Consider the following 22302-nt stretch of genomic DNA (forward strand, 5'->3'; position numbering starts at 1 on the left):
TATTTCTGGCATCATTTAGGATATGAATGATTTGCTTCATATCCATTGTTATATTTCGCATTTATGAGCTTTCTATTCATTAATTTTAGATTTTCCTTATAACAAACAGGGTTTTTAAAAAGTATGCGCCTATTGCATAAATTTTGCCTGTCCATGTGAAGACCACTCTAGTAATACTATCAAAAGTTTGTTCCTTAAACAACAGGCTTTCTTCTATTCCTTGTACGTACATTTTTAATTTAAGAGTGCTTGTCACTGTTGCAAATGTTTAAGTTCTTGGGTATTTCAATAAAAGAAAAGCAGACTACCTGGGAGGCAGGGATTGGAGTTGCAGAACATTCAAGCAGCCAGGAACCAATCTGCCACAACCTATACACTATATGAATATTCAGTCTGTTGTTGGCAGCAAGATACAAGTGCAACAGCTAAATAAGCAAAACTGAGTCCCAGATATGTGTATATGAGCTCTTGCAGCAGCTTCTAAAGTAAAAGTGCTACCTATGAACTAGACTGCTACCCAGTTGGGATCAATAACATGATACTGAATTTCCAAGTTCATTAATGGGGGGGGGGGGGACTGAACAATTCTGTGAGCATACTAACAACATGCCTGCATGCTAACCAAGATGTATTATTTATTTCTTAAACCTGCAAGGCAACCAGGGCATGTATCTTTTCAGCTAACTTGGAACCAATTAACCAATAAGTTTCATGCCCAAGATGGGATTCAAGTCCAAGTGTTCCAGGGCCCAGGTCCAACACCGACCACTCTGCGACTCCAACCCAAAGGTCCTACATATGCCTTATACTAATAGCATTTTCTCTTATACTTTCCCAATATGCAGCCTTTCCACAACCTTCCCATAGGTGTGGCCACAAACATTAAACGGGTGCCCTGGTAAGTAATATACACATCTGATCTGCTAGCCTACACTGTCAGTATTGGAGTGCCCTGAAGAATGACAAAGAAAGATATGATGGGTTGAAAAAATGATATGGGTTCAACAAAGGAGAAGTAACCACATAGTATGCTTACCCAGGAAATGTTCCTGTGTTGCTGTTCTGCATGACTAACGTTGTCCCGCCCAACTCCCACATCAAGACGGTTCAACAGAGCTTTAAGCTGCTGCAGAGTGAGCTTGTCATTCTCTCCATATCGAAGGAAGAGGTCCTGCACGAAGGAAGCTGCCGTGATGGGAGGCTGTGACAAGGCTTCTGTGCTGGCCCACGCACAAGAGGCAAACGTTAGCAGGCAAAGCTGGAGGAGGCATCCCTGCTGCCCCATGTTCCAAAACATCGTGATAATACTGTAAAGAAACAGACGTATTCTTGGATCAGCACTGCTGCATCATCAAGCGAGTGGAGATGGGCACTCCGCTCCCGGAGTTTGAGAATATGTTAATTCAAGCCAACCCACACTCACAAGGTGAAATATATAAATTGTTACTAAGATATTAAACCAAATCCGAACAAGTCAAGGTGTGTATGATCAAATGGCTGCAGAATATTGGTACTAACCTTACATTGGAAACATGGGAACATATATGGGTTAAAGTGCCTAAACTAACAAACAATCAAATATTAAGAGAAAATTGGTATAAGATGTTTTACAGATGGTACATAACACCCAAAGTAATTGCAAAGATAGCAAAGGGCTATAATAATATGTGTTGGAAATTTTATGAAAAAATGCGGTCCTTTTTTCATATGTGGTGAAGATGAGGGAAAGTCAACAAATTTTGGGCAAAAGTACATGCTGTTTTAGAAGACATGTTAAATATTAAGTTTCCTATGATTGCTGAATATATGATATTAAGTTTGTGTCCAGATCGACTTCCAACTCATGCAAAAAACTTCTTTTATGTTACGATGGCGGCAAGATTAGAACCAGAAATCTCCGGAGATACCAACAATTGAACTATGGTTATACAAACTTGCTGACTTAGTGAAAATGGCGAAATTAACATCCATAGTCAACAAAAAGCCAACGGAAGAATTCCAGGAGCAGTGGGGCATCTATCTGGATTGCCTCAAGCTTCAAGGATTGTGGAAGAACGAGGGAGGGGGACAAATTGTAATCAATACCTATTTCTTCTCTGTAGGCTTCTATAAAACAATAAAGACTTATAGCACTGCTGCATCATAGTCCTTGCTGTAAGTGATCCAATCTGAACCACATTTGTATTTAATCATAATCACAGACTGCCCTGCTATAAGATCCTAACCTTAATGCTGTCAGATCTTGCCAGATTCCTACTGCAGCCCCAACCCGTACATACAGAGAGCCAGGACAACACAAATTGGACCACCAGCAATTATTCTCCTTTTCTAGTCCTTGTTCTACTTTCACAAGGTACGAATAACAGCTGTATTAGTCTGTCGCAGCAAACACAAAAGCAGCCTTCATGAACCTTAAATGGGATTGGAGAAATTGCATATTGTGTAGATTGTCCCTTAGCCTTCACACTTCTTAAAACTGCTGAATTTAGAGCAATCTGTTATCACCAATGTTTGCTATCTTGGATACATCTGTTCTGTACAGAAATTTCATGTCCTATATTTTTCCTTCTGTGCACATTTTCTGTTGACTGAAGTTTCACTTCCTGCATCTGACAAAAACTTGCACTGCTAGTCCTTTAAGGCAAGGGTAGTCAACCTGTGGTCCTCCAGATGTTCATGGACTACAATTCCCATGAGCCCATGTCAGCAAACGCTGGCAGGGGCTCATGGGTATTGTAGTCCATGAACATCTGGAGGACCACAGGTTGACTACCCCTGTTTTAAGGTACCAGGAGATTCTCTTTCGGTTCATGTACAGGGACATATATCTTGAAGTCAGGACTGCAATTGCTCCTTAAAAATAAGCAACTGCTGTCAAGTTTAAAAACTGCTGAGTCCTGTCCCCCCTCAGACTGGCAGCAAAACATGTCATGGTACTAGTAGATTTCTGTAAATTCCTTTCAAATATCTGGCTACCCGAATTTCCCTTACCCCTTGTTTGCTTTGCAGAGGCACACACAGGAGTTTGGATTGGAAAGCAGTGAATGAGACAGAATGGCTGCTGTTGACTTGCAAAAGGTCAGGCTGGATCACCCTGTGCAAATGGAAAGATGGGCCTATGTTCCAGACTATTTTTTGAAAGGGAGCTTTTCAGCCAAAAAATACTGAAGCACAGTTGTTCAGTACCTATCCAGTTAGGAACACTCTACAAACCAAAGTAAAAAGCTGAAAGGGACCTCAGGTAATGCATACCATTCTATGATTTCTATGGGGCAAACAAGAACAGAGCAAAATGGAACCACCACCACCACCACCCCTGCCGCCATATACATTTGCTCTTAAGTATGTGGGAATCAAACATTTTATGTATATCTGAGACTGCTAGAGGCTATTTTTCAAATCTTCTCCACAAGAATATAAAAAGATCTGCTAAGGATTGATGCCAAACCAGGATCCACTGATCTCAGTCAGGCCTGTTCTTACTTGCTTTCAAAGCAGGAATTACACACAATTTAGCAGCTTCCAATCATGCTTATTCATCACACCTCTCAATCCTACATCAAGGAAGGTGAAAGACCCCCACCTCCAATACACAAATGGGGAAATAAGTCTGTCATGCTAGTCAATTAATATTTGATTACATTCTAACAAGCAGTTATCAAGTATCCTCTGAAGCAAAAAATGCCACCCTGTTAGTGCAACCTTTCCTTTCTCCCCCACCCCCCATTCAGTTTACGGTGTCATTTAATAACAAAACAAAGGCAGGACTGCATACCTCCTAGTCTTGTAGCAGCTGGATGCAAACCTAGTAATAGCACAGCAAAGCTTCTCAGTGGTCTCATTATGTATGTATAGGCATCCGCAAACAGTTAATGCAGTCTCTACGCAGAACTGCTTGTGTAAATTCACTAGATTTCAAAAGAGCTCTTTCAAAACTACAGCTTTATTACTGGAATTAACACAAGTATTATACTTGCTGATGGCTAAACTATCTTCTATACATGATGATGATTTTAAAATACCTAATCAATTTTTAAGCCTAACCAAATGAAAGCAAAGTCTAATGTGTTACACTATAATGGAGGGACTATATACCTCCTCCATAGGAGCACAGGACATACCAACCAACCCTGAAGGAGGATTAGTTTTGTGAGCTTGCTGCGAGAATGCAGAAACATGCCAAGATCAACCATCACAGAAATGCCAAGACCACCCAGTGTGCAAAGAAGAAAGCATCTAGTCTTCTTACCCAAGCAGGCAACAGTATCCGTAAACCTCAGGATGCTTGAGCGATCAGTACAGGAATACTCACAGAGTTGTTTCCTTCCACACATTCAGAATAAGGACTAGTCTAAGGAACCTGGAAGAAAGGTAAAAGATTTGTAGCAGTCACAACACTACACAACTCCCTTTGCAAAAAGGCTGTAGTCAAAAAAAAGAGCAAGCAGAAGTTAAAGTGGGCATAAGAGGCTAACGATTTCCCGCTAAACAAATTTACAGAGGACTTGTTGGTTTATTACTTAAACAGCCCAGTCTCAATTATTGCTTCCCAGCTACCAGACTACAGGAACCTCAAGCTTTACTACATATCCAAACTGCCTGACTCCTTGAAAAGACCGTAAGCAAGCTCTCGTTTATCTGTTAGACAATTTTCTCACCAAGACTCAGGGTAGATTACATTATTTTTAATGCAATAAAAATTACAGAGCATGCTATAACCACCCTGAGACTTAGGGGAGGGCGGTATACAAATGTAATAAAATAAATAAATATAAATAAACAATTTAAAAAACTGAATTTCAAGGAGGCAATACAGTAAAAACAAAATAATATGCAACGGTGAAATAAACTGCTACCCTATTCTATTTCAAGAAGTGTCCTACTGAACAATTCCAGTTTACCTGAAACCCTTGATTAAAATGCCTCCCCGTGAAAAATTCTGTTCTATATATTCTGTGGAAGGATGGAAGTATGTGAGCCCTCCTGAAAGTTTGGATTTTGCTTTATAGTAGACAGAAACTTTAGCTTTTAAAAAAAAAAAAAAACTTTGGTAACCTAGATTTAAGATGTACGGCCAGCCTGTCTGTTATGGCTACCACCCATCATTTGTGGAACAATTATTACTGATTACAAGGACACAGTTTCCTTGCCCTGTTAGAAAATATGCACTGCCCTTGGAAGTGGCCCAGCAGCGTACCTCTTTGACATTGCAAGGGTTTAAGATGCACCCACATTAGCCAGGAGGGATGTCTACTAGATCAGAGTGCTTGAAATTGATCAAGGTTACAGAACCGATTGCAACACTTCTGTAGTTTTTACTTTGATGTCAGATGCTCGTCATAACCCTATAGAGATGCCAGAAAAGAATGAACACCCAGTCAGCACTCTTGCTCACCAACTGGAGCTGTGAAAGGAACAATGAGCCAAAAGCTAGATAATTAGCCTAAAAGCCACACAAGGAATTCCTGGCTCAGAAACCCAATTCTTTTCCGTTTCTCCTTCCACTCCACTTAAGCTCTGAATCCAGCTATGATAAAGCTTAAAATGTTTCTGGGCTAGAGTACCACACATATAAAACACACACATATCTCTTTTCTAGCTGCCATGCTACTGATGCACAAGGCTAAAGTGCACAGCATGAGGGCTCAGACAATGCAGGGAGAAAGGCTACAGTCTAGAGCAGCTTATCGCAAATATTTATATGACTCTTGCCAAGTGGCCTGCGACAGACAGCCAAAGAGGGAGGATGTCAGAGACATCACACGACTGCTCCTGGTTCAGTTTACACTTGCCCTTTCTACTGTTCTCCTCCCCCCACAGGTTTTCAGTTTGTAAGAAAGGCATTTTGTTTGTATTTGATTCCCAAGGGATCTTAGATTGTTTTAAGCAAAGCATTACATTGCTTCCCAAATATTATGAGCCACTTTGAAGATTCGAGTAAAAAATAAAAAAGGGGGGGGGGAGAATGGGATAAATATCCAATACATGGTTTAAAAACCCACCTAGGCGATTAGAACCCAGTCTCACAGCTAGAGCATTACTTAAAGAATCTCCAAATAATCTGTGGCACAAAGATGAATGTGGCAAAGACAACTCTTGCACGGTCAATCCTGGAGCAGAATGTAAAGGCCAAGAATGCCATAGAGATCATAAGCTACACAAAGCTGTTTTGCAGCACAGCAGTTGCAGCTCCACTGCAACAGCTACACACGCTCACATATGAACCTGGCTGGTTGATTTGCTCACAAATACCCATGCTAATAAACTGGAGCACACCTATGTAAGCCCTCAATCCAATAGGAGTTAAAAACAACAGCAAACTAGACATACTTCTATTTATGAGCTTGATTGTCAGCTGGCCTGAGCAGCCTGTGAAAGCAGAGAAAGTTTTATCTCTGGTGCAAGGGAATAATTCATGCTGTGCCCTGGGAACCTTTATCTCACAAGGAATGCTCTGTTATCACCATGGGAAGGTCAGCTGCCACCTTCTTCATCCTCCCGTCATAAACATTCAAACGTTCTTGAAACAAAGTTTGATACCTGGGGACTGTAGTCATACACTATCCCTCTAGAACATTTTGCAGAGAATACCCTGAATGTTACACGATAGGGTTTGGCCAGTGAACTCAATGACAGAGCAGTCTAGGCAGCAAGCTACAGACGTAGTAAAATTTCACCATGCCAGAGTGACAGCCTCAAGCAAAATCTGCCAGCTACTCAGGATGGAATGGTCAAAGCAGTGGAAACTGTATAGAGATACTCAATTACCTGCTTTTAGTCTGAGCAAGGTATGTCATAGAATTTTCTTCTTAGAGCTTGAAGTGAGACAATTGAACAGGTGCAGCGTGTAAGCAAAAGTATCAGTGCTAAGGCATGGATGACTACAGCATTGCTAAGAACACAAGAGGGATGTGTGTACTGGCTATTCATGCTCTTAAAGAAATACTGCCTATGACCTAGAGAGGAATGGAGCCTCTACATCCATTCACTAGGCTCATGGCCACTTTAAACACTCATTTTTGCTGATGTGTTACAGACTTTAGTCTCCTCTGGTGCCTGACCCTGAATAGTTTTGGACATTAGCCAGGCAGATAGTGGCCCCAGCCATGACTGGAGTAGCAAGGCCTACCGCCTGATTTATCTGGCTGGCAAGCAGTCCCTTGCCCACAGTGTTATCAGTCTTGATAGGGAAGTGTTTCTCTCATTTCTCCAAGCATTGTTAGTGTTATTAACTTCATTTATAGCCTCTCTCACTGAGAGTCAAGTGAATTACAAAACATAGAAATCCAGGCAGGAAAGACCTCAAACAATGCAGTAGAACTAGGATTACAGATTTGGAAAACAATGCAAGCAAAAAGGGGAAAAATGCCAAATGCAGCATGACATGCCATAACAAAGAAAGGTACCTGTACAATGCATGTACCTTTTACTAAGTTCATTGCAATAGTAATAAAAAGGGTACTGCAATGGTAATAAAAGCATTACAATTGGCTACAATACTATCCTTTATAGAAGCTACCTCCTGAACTGTTCATTAAACCATGGCTCTAATTCTATTCTAAACATGCCCTCCAGAACATTCCTGTTTCCCGCATTCTGGAAAATGACAGCAGTGTCAGAGCCTTCCTAAGCACATCAGGGCAGGCCATTCCACACAGTAGGTGGCACCTTCAGAAAACTTAGCTCAGACAAGTGACGCTGTTGTGGCGGAGTATAGTAAGAGAGGCAGTCTCACAGATATGAGAGTCTAAGGCCATTAAGGCTTTGTAGATGATAACCGGAACCTAGAAATGAACCTGGTAACCAACTGAATACCTGTAGAATGGGTGTGATATGCACATTCTGCTTTGCATGGGGTAATAGGTGGTTTGCAGCATTCTGTACTAAATCAAGTCTGAATTGCTTTTTAAGAAGAGATACAAGGAGAGTACATTACGAAAGCTTACCCTCATGGTAACCACAGCACAGATAAATGGGCCAGATCAGCTGAATCAAGCTGAGTGAAGCTGAAAGAATGCCTGCTTCGTAGCTGCTTTAACTTGCTTCTCCAGCAATAAAGCAGAATCTAGTATCAAAAGAAACTTCATAAGGCTCTCTATGCAAAATCTACTGCATGCTTATTAAAAGGAGATCAACATTCTCCCAGTCTTAAGAGCTTAGCTCAGCTTTGAGAGCTTTGTTCCACAAAACTGTCAGGAATTCCTTTAGAAATGAAGTCAGCTTGTGAGAATAGGAAGACTTTGGGTGGAATAACAGATCTATTTAAGTTCTTCTTTTCCTAAACTGCTGTTTTGTTTTTAAATTCTGCCTAGTGAAGCACTTAGACATTTATATGTAAATTAACATAATTAGTAACAGTTGTAAAAAAAACCACAGTATTTCCTGTTTTCTCTTCTACAGGAGGGCCAAGACCTAAATGGCTCCATAGACACAAAACACATTATTTGGGTCCAAGCACAGGTGACATTTCTTTCCTTATTCCATAGGTGACATTTCTTTCCTTATTTCATTTCCTTATTCCTTCCCATTTCCTGCTTCACACTCAGCACTGCAAGGCAGCATTGCACCAGTTTTGCAGTGAACTTATGAATAGGAGACATGTCAATCAATACAACTCTCAGGAACTGAGCAGAAAGAAGAAATAGTGATTTGGGAACGATTTTTAAAAATGCAGATAGCAGAGTTCCTTTCCTTTTCCTCTCCTACCAGGCAGATAATTACAATAGGCCATGTAATTGCCAGTTTGGTGTAGTGGTTAGGAGTGCAGACTTCTAATCTGGCGAGCCAGATTCGATTCCCCGCTCCCCCACATGCAACCACCTGGATGACCTTGGCCTCGTCACAGCACTGATAAAGCTGTTCTGACCAAGCAGTGATATCAGGGCTCTCTCAGCCTCACCCACCTCACAGGGTGTCTGTTGTGAGGAGAGGAATGAAAAGGCGACTGTAAGCCGCTTTGAGCCTCCTTCGGGTAGGGAAAAGCGGCATATAAGAACCAACTCTTCTTCTTCTTCTAATTATCTCAATTATGTAACTAAGGTTATCAACAGTGGGCTGCAAGATCATTCATTCCCTCTTCCCCATTCTTGAGCATGAATTCCTGCCACCTGCTTTAACTGGAGCTTAAGTGTAACACCAGCAATAACCATGGTTAGTCCAGATTTCAAGTCAGTGCTCCATTCTTACCTTTCAGGATCAGCTAAAACATCCAACACCAGCTATTCAACTTCAAACATCCTTGAAGTACAAACAGCAGCGAGAAATGATTAAAGGTTAAGTTATATGTGATGCTGTTACAATCATCCACATTTCTTTTGAATGGCCAAAGGCCATCTAATGCAAATATGTGATGCTGGCATTCTGCGATTACAAATCAGGAGTTTAAGTCTGGTTTACCCACACATTCAGATCAGGACTCAAAAAGGATATTTCACATCCTCTTATCACCACCTGCGCGATTTCCAAGACAAAAAATGGGGCATGCACAGAGACTCACTGTAGGAAAGCTTCTTTCCTTCTAAGGACAAACACAATAAAGGTACCTGTTAAATTCCCTACCAAGGCTTAAAGCAGCAAGAAGGCACATATTTCTAATGGTGTCAGTGAATACAGCTTCAACCCAGAACCTCTTCCTTCTCAGCAGCAACTTTTTAGGGCAAAATTATATATAAGGATTTCCAATCATAGAACTCCTGCAACACCTGTAGCCAGGTCCTTAATAACTTATTTCTGCCTACATACAAAGTGGAAATAGAGTACTGTTTGCTTTTCTCCTCTTTCACTTGATCAAATTAATACTCTTTCTCCTATACGGGTCAGTCAGCCTATTGCTATATTTGCCTTCAGAAAGTCAATAAGGAAGGCAGATACAGCATATTCTGGGGTGCTACAAAGTATAGAACAAAATAGAGTAAACAATGTTGGTATAAATATAAGACTGTTTATTCATGAAAAATAAAAAAGTCACACACTTCAAATGGACAGTTGTAAGTGACGGAAGTTTTAGACACAGTTGGGGAAGCGCCTTAAGCAGCCTTTTTAGAACACAGAGTGCAGGAATTCATGGAAACTATGAGTAAATTACTGATCGTATCAGTCTCCTCTCTGCTAGCTCCAAAACTCAATGCAATGCAGGTAACAGCTAATGAGAGTCATGGCTTAGGGAAATGTAAGAGCAAGAGACTGAACAAACAATGTGTGCTGGCCAAAATTAGAGGGGAAAGGAGAACTAGAGTAGATCAAGGGCAAACTATAAAGAGTGTATGGGACTGCCCATATTTAGGTCTCTAGGCCAAAACATGCTCTCAAGTCAGTTGTTACCATCTCAAACATGTCAGTAGCCTCAGCGATGTTTTTAGTATTACTGATATCTCCACAGCTGGTTATGCTAGGAAACAATTCTTCCCATCATCATGCTTTAGAAAGATTTCTCTTCTTAGGGTTTAACTACATGTTACATTGTCTCATCCACCATGTCTGCCTTGGTCCTACTGCCAGACATGAATCAGGAGTTCCATGCTCTGAACTTAATTCTCAGCCTTATGGGAAACCAATTTAGACCAAGAAAGCAGTTTGCAGCAATAACTTTTTCCAGACCTGAAATGGCTCTGGGGAGCTATTCTCTGCCCTGGTGGGGAAATGTATGTGTAATATTGGGCTAAAAGTCATATTCCTCAATGGGACAAACAGCAAATCAGGAAAGTGATGTCATGGAGGGCAAAGCCCTGTCTCCCAACCCCTTACAGTCATGATTAAAACTGAGCCTGTATTAACATGGAAAGAAGATCTGAGAGCACAACACCCAGTGTCTGTCTAGTTGACAGGACAGGAACAATATAAGATTTAGGTAGGCTCTGAAGGCATCACAAATTACCTGTACAGGAATTTGGTTCCAAGTTAGATAAAATGATAATGAAAGTGTTAAGAAAGCTTTCCCAAGGAGCTGGAAAGAATAGTGTCATTGTACATTCATTTAATTATTATATATGGCAGAACTGAAATCCACAGAAACCTTGCCAACCATCTGCTAGGTGAGAAATATCTTGCCTCCCTCTGCTTCCTGGAGTGGGACATGAATGAAAGTGGATCCACAGCTTGGGAAACAGAGGTGGCAGTTTTGAAGAAGGTAAATCTTCAGCTGACAAAAGTAGGCTTTAGTCCAAGGAAGTTTAAAATACAATCGGTCTGTTTTGAAGGTGTTATAAGACACGTTTCATTTTGCTTTAGTTCAACAAAGAAGGGGGAGAGATTTTGCTTTAATTCACCAAACAAGGGGGGGGGGGGGAGAGAGAGAGAAAGAGAGAATGATTTGGACACTAATGTATTTGAAAATTGCATTGTTGGAGAAAGATTAAACACAGTTATGGATCCATCTTCTCTACATGGCTAGTAATAGATGTAGACCCGAGAAAAAAACACATTTTTACTTTATACTGACATATCAGTAAAAAAAAATTAGTAACAGATACAGATGTAAATACAAATAAACCACTATTGTCCATATGGAGAATCATTTTCCCCCACATATCAACATGCTGCAGAGATTTAAATTGTCTGCTAATACAGAACTTATTCTAGCTTACCTACTCATACTTTTTGACTTAGGAAAACAGTTTTTCTTCCATTGTCTGGCAAATACTATAGGATTAGTATTTCCTAATATTTTATGGCCCATGGGCATTGCTACCACTTCTTTTTTTTATATGACAGACTGGATGAATTTTCACACATCACACCAAAAATCGGACAGAGATTGAAAAGCATTTTAGCACATGCAAATTGGTCAGAAGCAGACAAAACAAGACATTTTCTCCTATGGAAAGATGGATGGCTTCACACAAGCAAGATAAGTGGGTCACTGACTGGGGAAGGCACTGGCAAACCACCCCGTATTGAGTCTACCATGAAAACGCTAGAGGGCGTCACCCCAAGGGTCAGACATGATCCAGTGCTTGCCCAGGGGATACCTTTACCTTTTATGCCTCCTATTGTCATGTAGCCTAAAGGTTGATCACTGGCTCAAGTAAATCCAAGTTCAAGACATTCAAGATTTTTTTCACAGCTTATCATGTAACTCTTGGATGTTCTTAAGCCATTTGTAACTGCACATATATAAAAACTTCTGGTATGACATAACATACCCCCTAGATCTTAACTTATGGCAAGCTATAATTAAAATTAAAAATGCTAGAATCATTAGTGTGAAGAATTTTGCCATCAGTAGGGGTGTGGTTCAGCTGTGGTTCATTGTATGCAGAAGGATTTAGACCAGTGGTTCTCAACCTGGGGGTCAGGACCCCTTTGGGGGGTCAAATGACCTTTTCACAAGGGTCATGGCAGGGCGAGCAGCTTTGGGTCTGGCCCCGGCTGGGTGGGGAGCAGGTGGCCGAAGAGGCAGCTGGAGAGTGGCCCCTGCTGGACACACATCCCGGTCCGGCCCAGATGTGATGAGAAGGCTCTGCTCTCAGGTCCACCTGCGTTGCCTCCCCCAAATCATGGGTTTTCTTGGCTTTTCCCCCACCTTTCTCTCCAAAGGGGACCCAAAGTAGCCCGCATCCCTTTACTGATGTCTCCAAATCAATTTTGTCTGAGGGAGGGTGCCTGCACACAAAAGCTCACGCCTTGCATAAATCTTTGTTGGTCTTAAAGGTGCCCCTGGACTCAATTTTTGTTCTTCCAAATCATCGGCTTTTGTTACTCAGTTCGTACTCTGCCCTTCTCTCCAAGGGGGTCCCAAAGTGGCCAACATCATTCCTCTTCCATTTCATCCACACAACAGCCTTGCGAGGTAGATCAAGATAGAGCATTGGTCTGCCTGGAGCAGCGGAAAAAGAGTGAGATTGGCACGTTGGGACAAGAGGCAGAACTGAATTGAGAACCCCTGGAAACAAAATTATATACAATCATGAACAATGGATCTTCACACCATTGGTCAGTTTCAGTTTAATTTCTGTAAAAGAACACTTGCATAATTTTATGGGGGGGTCACCACAACATGAGAAACTGTATTAAAGGGTCGCGCCTTTAGGAAGGTTGAGAACCACTGATCTAGACTCAATTGCCACTTAAAGAATCTTCACTAAAGGTGATAGAAAAGACTTTGTCAGTTGCACTTCCAAGTATTCAGGCAATCAGACATTGAGCAAGATGGACCTATAGTCTAAGGCAGCTCAACATACTTGCATCATAGACTAGATGAGCTTCCAGTGACTATGAAATTCCAGTAAATTATGAAACATTCTACTTCTAAGGAAATGAATAACATGCTGCAGAATCTCCCACTCTTGAATCATCAATACAAAAGTAAATATACTATATTCCCATTTGACTAGGCAATAGATGTCAGCATGATTAATCAACCAGGGCCAGATCCTTCTCCCTCCTGGCATCCACCTTGTGGAATAAGCTCCCTGAAGAAGCCTAGGCCCTGTCAGAGCTACCACAGTCCCACAGAGCCCGCAAAATGGAGCTTTTCAGCCAGACATTTGGTTGAGGCTCAACTTAAGGGCCCTCAGAAACCTTCCCCACACTGATGAGCCCACCGATCAAACAAAATGGCAATGACTGACCAACCATGGGATTCAATTAACTGTTAAAGTTATTGTCAATATTCCTGTTAGGAATAGGAAAAATAGCTATCACTAGACGTTACTATTCTTAGGCTGATTCCACTTGGGTGGAAAAGGCCAAGAGGGAGCTCAGATGGAAGTGGAGCTAACCCACGCTTTCACATGACACCAACGCCAGGCTCCTGGGCCTGCCCCGGATCAGGCCCTCATTTAACTTGCCTGAAGGGAACACAGAAGACTCTGCTTTCCCTTTCTTAAAACATAGGGAAACAGGTCCTGTCCATCCTTCCGCCAGTGAATGGAGTAATCCCATTTTTGCCCCACAACTACTTAAGCAACATATGCTAGAAATAGAAAAGATGGCTGGAATAAGGGCACCCTGTGGGCCACATGGCCCAGCCAAGCAAGGATTTAAACCCAGACAGCCTCAGTTGTGCTCCAAAGCCACACTAGCTATTATTTACAGAAGCATTAAGGACAACAAAAAAGTCACAAAATAATGAGAATACTTTCAAGTTTCCCAAATTTCATCAGCAGGCCCAAAGTTAAACAACTACAAAAAAAGGGGGGGGAAGAAAACTAGTCAGCAGGACTTGGTCTTACTGGAACATGAATCAAGCAAGAATGAATGAGAGAAGGAAAATAAGTTCTATCCATTTTTTAAAATCCTAACACATTTTATCCTGCCCATCCACCAAAGACCTCAAAGCAACATGTATTTTGTTTTTAGTACGTCTCTGTTAGAACCCCTCCCCCCCCCCCCACACACACACACACACAATGTAGGCTAGGACAGAGTGAGTGTGACTAGCCTAGCAAGCTTTATGGCCAAGTGAAGAACTGAACTGACCTCCCCGGCCCTTGTTCAACTATAACCACTGCCCCAGTTTTCTCAAAATGAGATCAGAGCATCTCTGCAGAACTGTGTGATGCTCAATGGAATATAAATGTCCTTTGCAAGGACAGAAGGGGACCCTTGCACGTATCTGGAGAATGCAATAACAGAACCCGATCAGAAAGAATAAGTTTTGGGAGAAGCTTAACTATACCAAATATTTACTATCTTAAGCCTAATTTCTCTGCTTTAACAATGTAAAATGCATCATTTATAACTTAGCATACACAATCATAATATTTTGTATATGCATTACAAGTATATAAGATTTCACTTTCTACAAACAGAATTGTAAATAATAGCAAAAGAAAAAGGGGAATGCAAAGTACTACACTATTCGCTTCTATAGCACATGTATCTTTGGCTTTTCCATCTCAGAGGTATGAAAAATAAATGTAGAAAACAGAAAAACTCAAGTGTTGCATTAACTAAAAATTGTCTTACTCAGATGAAAACAGGAACAGAAGCATTCCAGGATATCCAAAATAAGCTTTGTAAGTTTGTAACATGGGACTTCTCAAAAAGGTTGTACTATACATGCTGGTGTGGATGACATGCAGAGGGCCAAGAGATGCTCTGACAGTTATGGTGATGGAAGGATACGCTGGCACTTCTGTGACTGGGAGAATGTGGGAAAGGTGCTCACCTCTGGATAGAAAGCATTCTGTACAACAAACAGGCAAAACACACTAGCTCCTTGATAAAGAACAAAGGTTGAGTCCAGTTAAGACCAACAAAGTTTAATTCTGTGTATACGTTTTCGTGTGCATATACATGAAAGCTTATACCTGAATTAAACTTTGTTGGTCTTAAAGATGTCACTGGACTCAAACTTTGTTCTGTTGCTTTAGACCAACACAGCTATCCACCTGATATGTCAACCTTGATTGGAGCGTCCATGTTCTGACAGGCTTCAGCCTCGGAACCTGGCACCCAGACTGGCTAAGGCCCAAGAGTCTGAAAAGGAAATCTGTTTCATTGTTTGGGGATTTGTTGAGCGAGTTGTTGGTTGGTCCTTTTGGGGCTGACTTGCCTGAATGAGTTGGCAATGAAGGCTAATAGACCCATTATGCACGGGCGGAATAACGCACATTCGGGGTGGAAAGGGAGCAACTAAAATCACCGATAACGCACGCTGCTGGCTGCAACCGGCCGCAGCTTCGGTGCATGCCGCCGAAAAAGCCGCGTTAGCGAAATGTGGAAAACGCAGCTTGCGGGTGACTAGGGCGCAACCAGAAGCAGCGCTGTGATCGCCGCGTGCATAATCGTGTACTCTGGGTTTTGCCGCCGTTGTGCCCCGTCCCGTGCATAACCGGTGTGCTTCGCGTCTTCCCCCTCCGCGTTTTCCACGTTACCCGAAATTGCCGTTTCGGCGGCCATGAATAATGGGCCATAGAGGGGAATGATAGTAAAGATGCATCTAGGGCAGGAGTAGTCAACCTGCGGTCCTCCAGTTGTTCATGGACAACAATTCCCATGAGCCCCTGTCAGCATTTGCAGGCAGGGGATCATGGGAATTTTAGTCCATGAACATCTGGAGGACCACAGGTTGACTACCCCTGATCTAGGGGACAGGGCATCACACAACTAATGCAGGCTAGGTGTGCAATGAATTATTAGTAATTCTTCCTTTGTTTCATTAGTTTAGTGTACCTAAATCTCTTATAGCACCATGTGTTTGTGGCTTATAGAAATAAAGTTATTTTATTAGAGAGTCTGCACATTCCCTTACCCAGCTACCTTGGCTACTAAATACATCAAAGTGATACTCCCCTACAGCAGTGGTCCCCAACCTGTGGGCCGCGGCCCGGCGCCGGGCCGCGGCTCCCTCTCCCCGCCCCCCCCCCCGCAGTAAAAAACTTCCCAGGCCGCAAGCTTGCGGCCCGGGAAGCTACTTACTGCGGGAGGGCGGGGAGAGGGAATCAGGGCCGGGCTGTGCCCGTCCAGGCTGCGCCCGCGCGGCCTGGCTCGCGGGCGCGGCCCGATCCGCGGGCGTGGCTTCCGGGCGCGGCTTCCGGGCGCGGCTTCCGGGCGCGGCTCGATGCGGGCGCGACCCGATGCCCTGCCGGTCCCCAGCCTAATAAAGGTTGGGGACCACTGCCCTACAGCATTGGTCTCAGGCAATCCCACGTGTGTGTGAGAGAGAGAAAGAGAGACTTAATTTTACTTAGAGTGATGGCAGCAACAAGGAAAAGGGGGAAGATAGTGCCTTCTCTTCCCCTAATGGCAATAAATTTCTCTACACACGTGTTAAAGGTCTGACCCTTGGGGTGACACCCTCCAGTGTTATAATGTACTAATTGTGTAGAAAAAATACATATTTGCAAACATTTTGTACATGTCCATGGTGTGCACAGGAATTACTTGCTAATGCTGTAGATAATCTTACTTTTAATAAGTGTTCATACTATACAGCCTGAGTGACTTGGAATTCAATAAGTAAAAAGTATTTCACTTGTTCAATTCAAATGAGAAAATATTCCATTGTTATTCTTTCCAGTGATCTCCAACATTCCATTTCTCCAAAAGAAATACTCTGAAAAAACACACCCATTCTCTTCATGTTTTTCAGAGGTTCTTCCCCTCCCTCGGACTTTGTGTTTCTAATCCTTTCCCAGACATACTTGCCTTGGTTCAGGTCCAGTACCTGAGAAATGTCAGGAACAGACACCAGGGCCATGGTTTTACCTATGTTATCAGTTTATTTTACAACAGAACTGCAGCATCAGAGAAATGTAAATATCTGACCCAATGGTAACTAACTTGGCTCACATAGTGCTCCCATGCCATAGTATTTATGTAGTCTGTCTCAGAATTGTTTTTAATTGCACAGTGGATATGTTTCTTACCAGTCTGTATCACTGATTATGGTTCACTTTTCCACAGATGTTCACATTTATCTTTATAAAGTTTATAGGCTACTTTTATATTTTAAAATGCCCAAATCAATGAACATTTTAAAAAGTACAAAAGCAATATTATTTTGAATATAAAACATGTATGTGACTAACGAGAAAGACTGTCTGCCTGGACTATTCCCCCTCCCCTCCATTATTTGAGGTTTTCTTTTAGGGCAGTTGGAATCACAATAACTATGTGCCCATTCATTGTAGACATCTTGGGAATTTAAATAAAGCACAGCTTCCCAGAACCTGGCTTGTTAATTTCCCCATAAAGATTTCCGGTACATCACATGTAATGTATCACAGGTATAAAACTACTTAAATACAGCACTAAGCCTTTTTTAATAAAAGAAAAAAACACCCAGAACTTGAAATGCTATGAGAAGTATGTCTCAATGCAGGAAACAAAGATTTGTACTGGAACATTTAGATAAAACTGAAATGCAAAGTGCTGAACTTGTAAAGGCCTTGGGTAAAACTCGGTACACTTCCAAGTACTATACAAGTGACAATAAAACGATATACCATGGACATTAAAAGATATGCTAAATTCTGCCCTGAACTCATTTACCCATTTACATCACTTACTGGGTTAGGACACAGAACGATTACTGTGAAGTACTTCCATTCCAATTTATCTCTTCATTGTTCTGGTCCAAATCTTTGCTTGCCATAAACAGATAAACTTCACCTGAGTAACACTTTTTGCAAATGCCTCAAAAATATGGGGATATGCACAGGATCAAAATACAGCTCATTAGAAAATGTTAATTTCTTTTAAGTAGTGGTTGTATCTGAGACTCCTTCAACTATATTTAAACACCTTCTCCTTCTCATAAACGTCTGAATTCAAAGCAGAGTCAAGAGACCAGCAAAAGAGTGAAAGCCCAAATACATCAAGCAGCTGTACTACCACTATTACATCTCATTTGGTGAGCGCATCAGCATTTAAAAATCCACACATTTCTGACTGCATATTGAAACAGATACATCTAGAAAATGCAGTGCCTCCACACACAGGGAAACAGAGCAGAAGATACTCTTTTGTAAGACTGCAGAAATATGCCCTTTCCTGCTTAGAACTTACATTTAATCTTTTCTATGTCTAGCCCATATTATACTCTAGAAGCCCCCCCCCAGTCAATAGAATGAAAGAGATACACTGCCACTGATTCACCTGGGCTCCCCAGCGTACAGTTATATGCAAAGAACTCCCAAAGTAAGTATGAGCTCCATGAACAGAATAAAACAGGGCATGCTATGTTTAGCACTCCTCCTGCCCTGCTTGTACTCGAGATGATTATAGACATTAACAATAACAAAAAGTGAGACACTTCAGATTCCTTTAAACACTGAGAATTATTTTCTGACCAATGTACCAACAGCCTTCCAAGATATTTTTAAAAAGTTAAGAGCAAGCTGTTAAACATCATGAGTCCTGTTTTGCCAGGAAGCTGCCATCACTAATTCAGCGCTAGAACAAGTCAAGTCACAAGGGCTCCCAAGACATCGCCCCATGCCTGATAACCTCAGCTGCATTCACAGTCAAGGAACGGCACTGAAAGGAGAGGGAGCAACTTTCACCTTGGACCAAACTAGGACCAAATTTTGATCACAAATAAATTTTTTACTTATATCTTGTTGACAATTAAGAAACAATTTCTCAACCAACTCACATAAAAATAAAAAAAATTATATGTAAGATTCATTAGATCAATATACTTATTTGTTTGTTCTATACAAAGCATCTTACTGCTTAAGTTTATGACACATGACATGATGAACCAAACTCAAAGCACCCCTGATGACATTACAGGCCCTCAACCATTATACCCCCCTCTTCTCATTATATCTTCATCTGTCCTTAGTTGGATATTCTTGACCTTCACAGAACTCTCCCACCTGGGCCCCAACACTTATTATCTAGAAACAGTCTAACATATATCAATAATCTACAAAAGGCCATGTTATTGTTACTCCTCTGCTCACTGCTCTCTAGAGCTAATCTCTTGACCGTTCATAAATCTCCTCTTTCCTAGGGTACATAAAAATAGGTGTAAATGAACCCATATTGTTTTCTTTTAAATACAGAACAGTGTTGGAAGTTTGGAATGATGAAATAGTGGGGTAGAGCATGTAAATAGATATAAATAGCCTATAATGTTTTAGTTAAAATGGAGAGGAGTAAGATGAAAACAGAAAAGTGTGCCTAAGTGTCATCCATCTGCTACAACTCCACTCCAATGGAAAAGCACGTTTGCTAGGATAAATGCACTTTTAACATGAGAGGGAGTTACTTGGGGCAGGATTTGAAGATAAAATCATGCTAAGCACCCCTTCTCTGCTGTAAACTCCTCTCCTAAACTAGCTTTACATTTCTTCTTCAACAATTTAGTATTAAAAACCATCACCACAACAGTGTACTGGATCAGTAACTGTACTGTTAAAGTGCCAAGAAATGTTAATTTCTTAAGAGAACTGTCAGCACAAATAAAATATAAATGTAAATGCTTTGCTATGAATATTTGCAGGAGTACACGAGGACATTTGCTGGCCTTGACTAAAAAGATGATGGAGGATTTTTCTGTAAGTCAGAAACAACTAACTAGCCTGGTCTCACAGCTGCACATGACCAATAGAAGTCTGGAAAATATACAGATTCCCCTCCCACCCCCATTTATAAATACCTGCCTTCAAGGAAAAGCATCTTTATATAACACTGGTCCTATTTCATAGGAAAATTATTTATTCTGGACAAGATACTCAGTTCTGCCCAGCAAGAATATCAGCATCTGAAACTAAGTTCATCTGTTACCAAGACCAAAAGCAACACACTCACAAAACCCCTAAATCATAGAAGATACATTCCATCTGAAACTCTGTGTGGCCTATTAACTGTTACTGTTCCAGAAATATGCAAGTAGCATTTCCTCATCACCCCTATCTTCACACCCTTCTCAGAGCCAAAAGAAAACTATACTTCAGTTTTCACACACAGCTACTTGCTCACCAAGTTTCCACAACTATCTGCTGACTGCTGTGAAGACCTTTTGGCAAATATTATCCTCAGTTCCTCTTGGACAATTAATACATGCAGGGGTCATAAGTTTGCTTTCCTTCCCTCCAGTACCCACTGTCTAGTCTACTGACGCACTGCTAAATCAGTGCTAATCAAGATAAACTAGAACTGTTTCCTTCCCCAGGACCCCATGTATCAGCCAGACTCAAAATTATTATCTTGATGCTTCATTGGTCTATACCCCTGCTTTAACCATTTGCCTTTATTCCCAATCTCACTAAAACATTGCATACACTTTCTATGATGCACAGGGTCGCACAATATGCTTCCGCTGAATGTGCAGCTTTGCCAACAGGATCAATCCACTATGATTCATCCATCCCATGACATGTCTATCACTGTATGAACCGTACTCCCAGCGGCACCCAGTACATGTTTTCTATTCAGACCTCTGCCGACACTTAAGAAACCTTTCTCACAAAGAGTCCCTCGTCCATGATGCCACGTATATTTAATATTTAATTAGTCCCATCCCCCACACACATGCACATAGTGATACTCTCCTTGCAAAGAACACAAATTGTCCTCTTGCATTCTGGAACAAAGGCTTTAAATAAATGCATATATGTAAAAAGAAAAAACAAAACTGGACTAACCATGCCATTTATCACAGGCTGATCTAGCTACTACCAGTTCTATTACAGAGATTCTAGCATTCTCCCGGTTAAGGCTACACACTGCTCAGTTTCCCCTTCCAAGTAAGATACTCAACTCTCCTGTGAAAGACCCTGACGCAAATGCTCCTCATCTGAAGAGCATCACCCACTTACCTAGTTATTCACCCAGGACCTGAGCTTCCACCCCTCTCTGAGGATATGGCAATAATAAAAGTGCCAGGGCAGGACTCAAAAGACGCAGGTTCAAATCTCCACTCTGCCACGAAACACCAAGGATGACCTTGGGCTGGTCATTCTCTGTCTCACCTACCTCACAGGACTGTTGTTCTGAGAAGAAAGCTGCAAACTATTCTTTGCTGACTCAAGCTCCTTAGGGAAAAAACAGAACAAAAATAAATACAATATAGATCCCAGTTATACCACAGTTAACCCTCCCGGTCAAAGCTCCACCAGTCTCTCCAGGACCCAATTTTATTAACACGTGAAGTTCAGCATGCTGATTCGCCTCATTCATCAACATATCCCCCAACTCCTGCGGGAAACCTCGCTCCCTCAGCAGCCCCCCGTCAGGCCACGGCTCCTCCGCCGGGACTTGGCCCCATCATCTCCTGGAGCCGCTACCCGTCGCCCGCAGCATCCAACTCTCAGCCCGCCTTAGGGCGCGGAAACCCTCCTCAGCCCGGCCAGCTTCCACGGCCTCCCCGTCCCCTCTCCGCGTCGCCCTTGCTCACCTTGCCCCGCCAGGACCGCCACAACGCGCGAACACGCAGCGCCGCCGTGTCTCCTTGCCGGCTCGCCTCAGCCGTCCAAGCCAAGGCCCGCGCAAGCAAAAGCAGTTGGTTGGCAGCTACCACTGCGCATGCCCAACGGGTGGAAGGAAAAAAAAAAGGGGACAGTCCCTCCTCCGCTGCCGGCCGACACACGTTCAGCCTATTTGTCGGCTCCGGAACTGGCGCGCCTGTTTTACATGAGCCCCGCCTCCCCCGGCCGAGGTTAGACTAGCCCCGCCCCGCACGGGAGCCGGCACCACGTGGCGCTGCGAGGGGGGAGGTGTATGGAAGAGGCTGGTTGCAAGCGCGTGCTGGGTTGGAGTGTGCAGGGGTGGGCGGGGGGTCCCCCTTTTTGGCTTGCATTGCCCAAAGCGCAAAATATCAAGAAGTTGGCACGCTGGGGTTGGCGTGGGAAGGGATCCTTGGAGAGGCATGAGGGAGGGGAAGTCCCAGCCTCGGCTGCGTTGCAA

General features: G+C 42.4%; 1 protein-coding gene across 5 annotated transcripts in view; it reads right to left on the reverse strand.

The window, feature by feature from the left end:
- SLC39A14 (solute carrier family 39 member 14) overlaps positions 1–21983 on the reverse strand; it is a 41206-nt gene extending 19223 nt beyond the window's left edge. For 2 of the 5 annotated variants that reach the window (XM_077305518.1, XM_077305519.1), the window contains exons 1-4: positions 21794–21983; positions 21373–21431; positions 4250–4360; positions 1037–1307 (exon numbers count right to left, since the gene is read on the reverse strand). In XM_077305518.1, coding sequence (XP_077161633.1) covers positions 1037–1297 — 261 coding nt within the window. In that variant the 5' untranslated portion in view covers positions 1298–1307; positions 4250–4360; positions 21373–21431; positions 21794–21983. Of the gene's footprint in view, positions 1–1036; positions 1308–2991; positions 3095–4249; positions 4361–4901; positions 5048–5197; positions 5217–21372; positions 21432–21793 lie in introns of those variants that run through there. The other 3 variants (XM_077305520.1, XM_077305521.1, XM_077305522.1) reach the window with 3 other exon arrangements.
- Positions 21984–22302: the final 319 nt, after the last annotated feature.

Source organism: Paroedura picta, chromosome 12 (genome assembly GCF_049243985.1).
Source record: "Paroedura picta isolate Pp20150507F chromosome 12, Ppicta_v3.0, whole genome shotgun sequence".
Classification (NCBI taxonomy): domain Eukaryota; kingdom Metazoa; phylum Chordata; class Lepidosauria; order Squamata; family Gekkonidae; genus Paroedura; species Paroedura picta.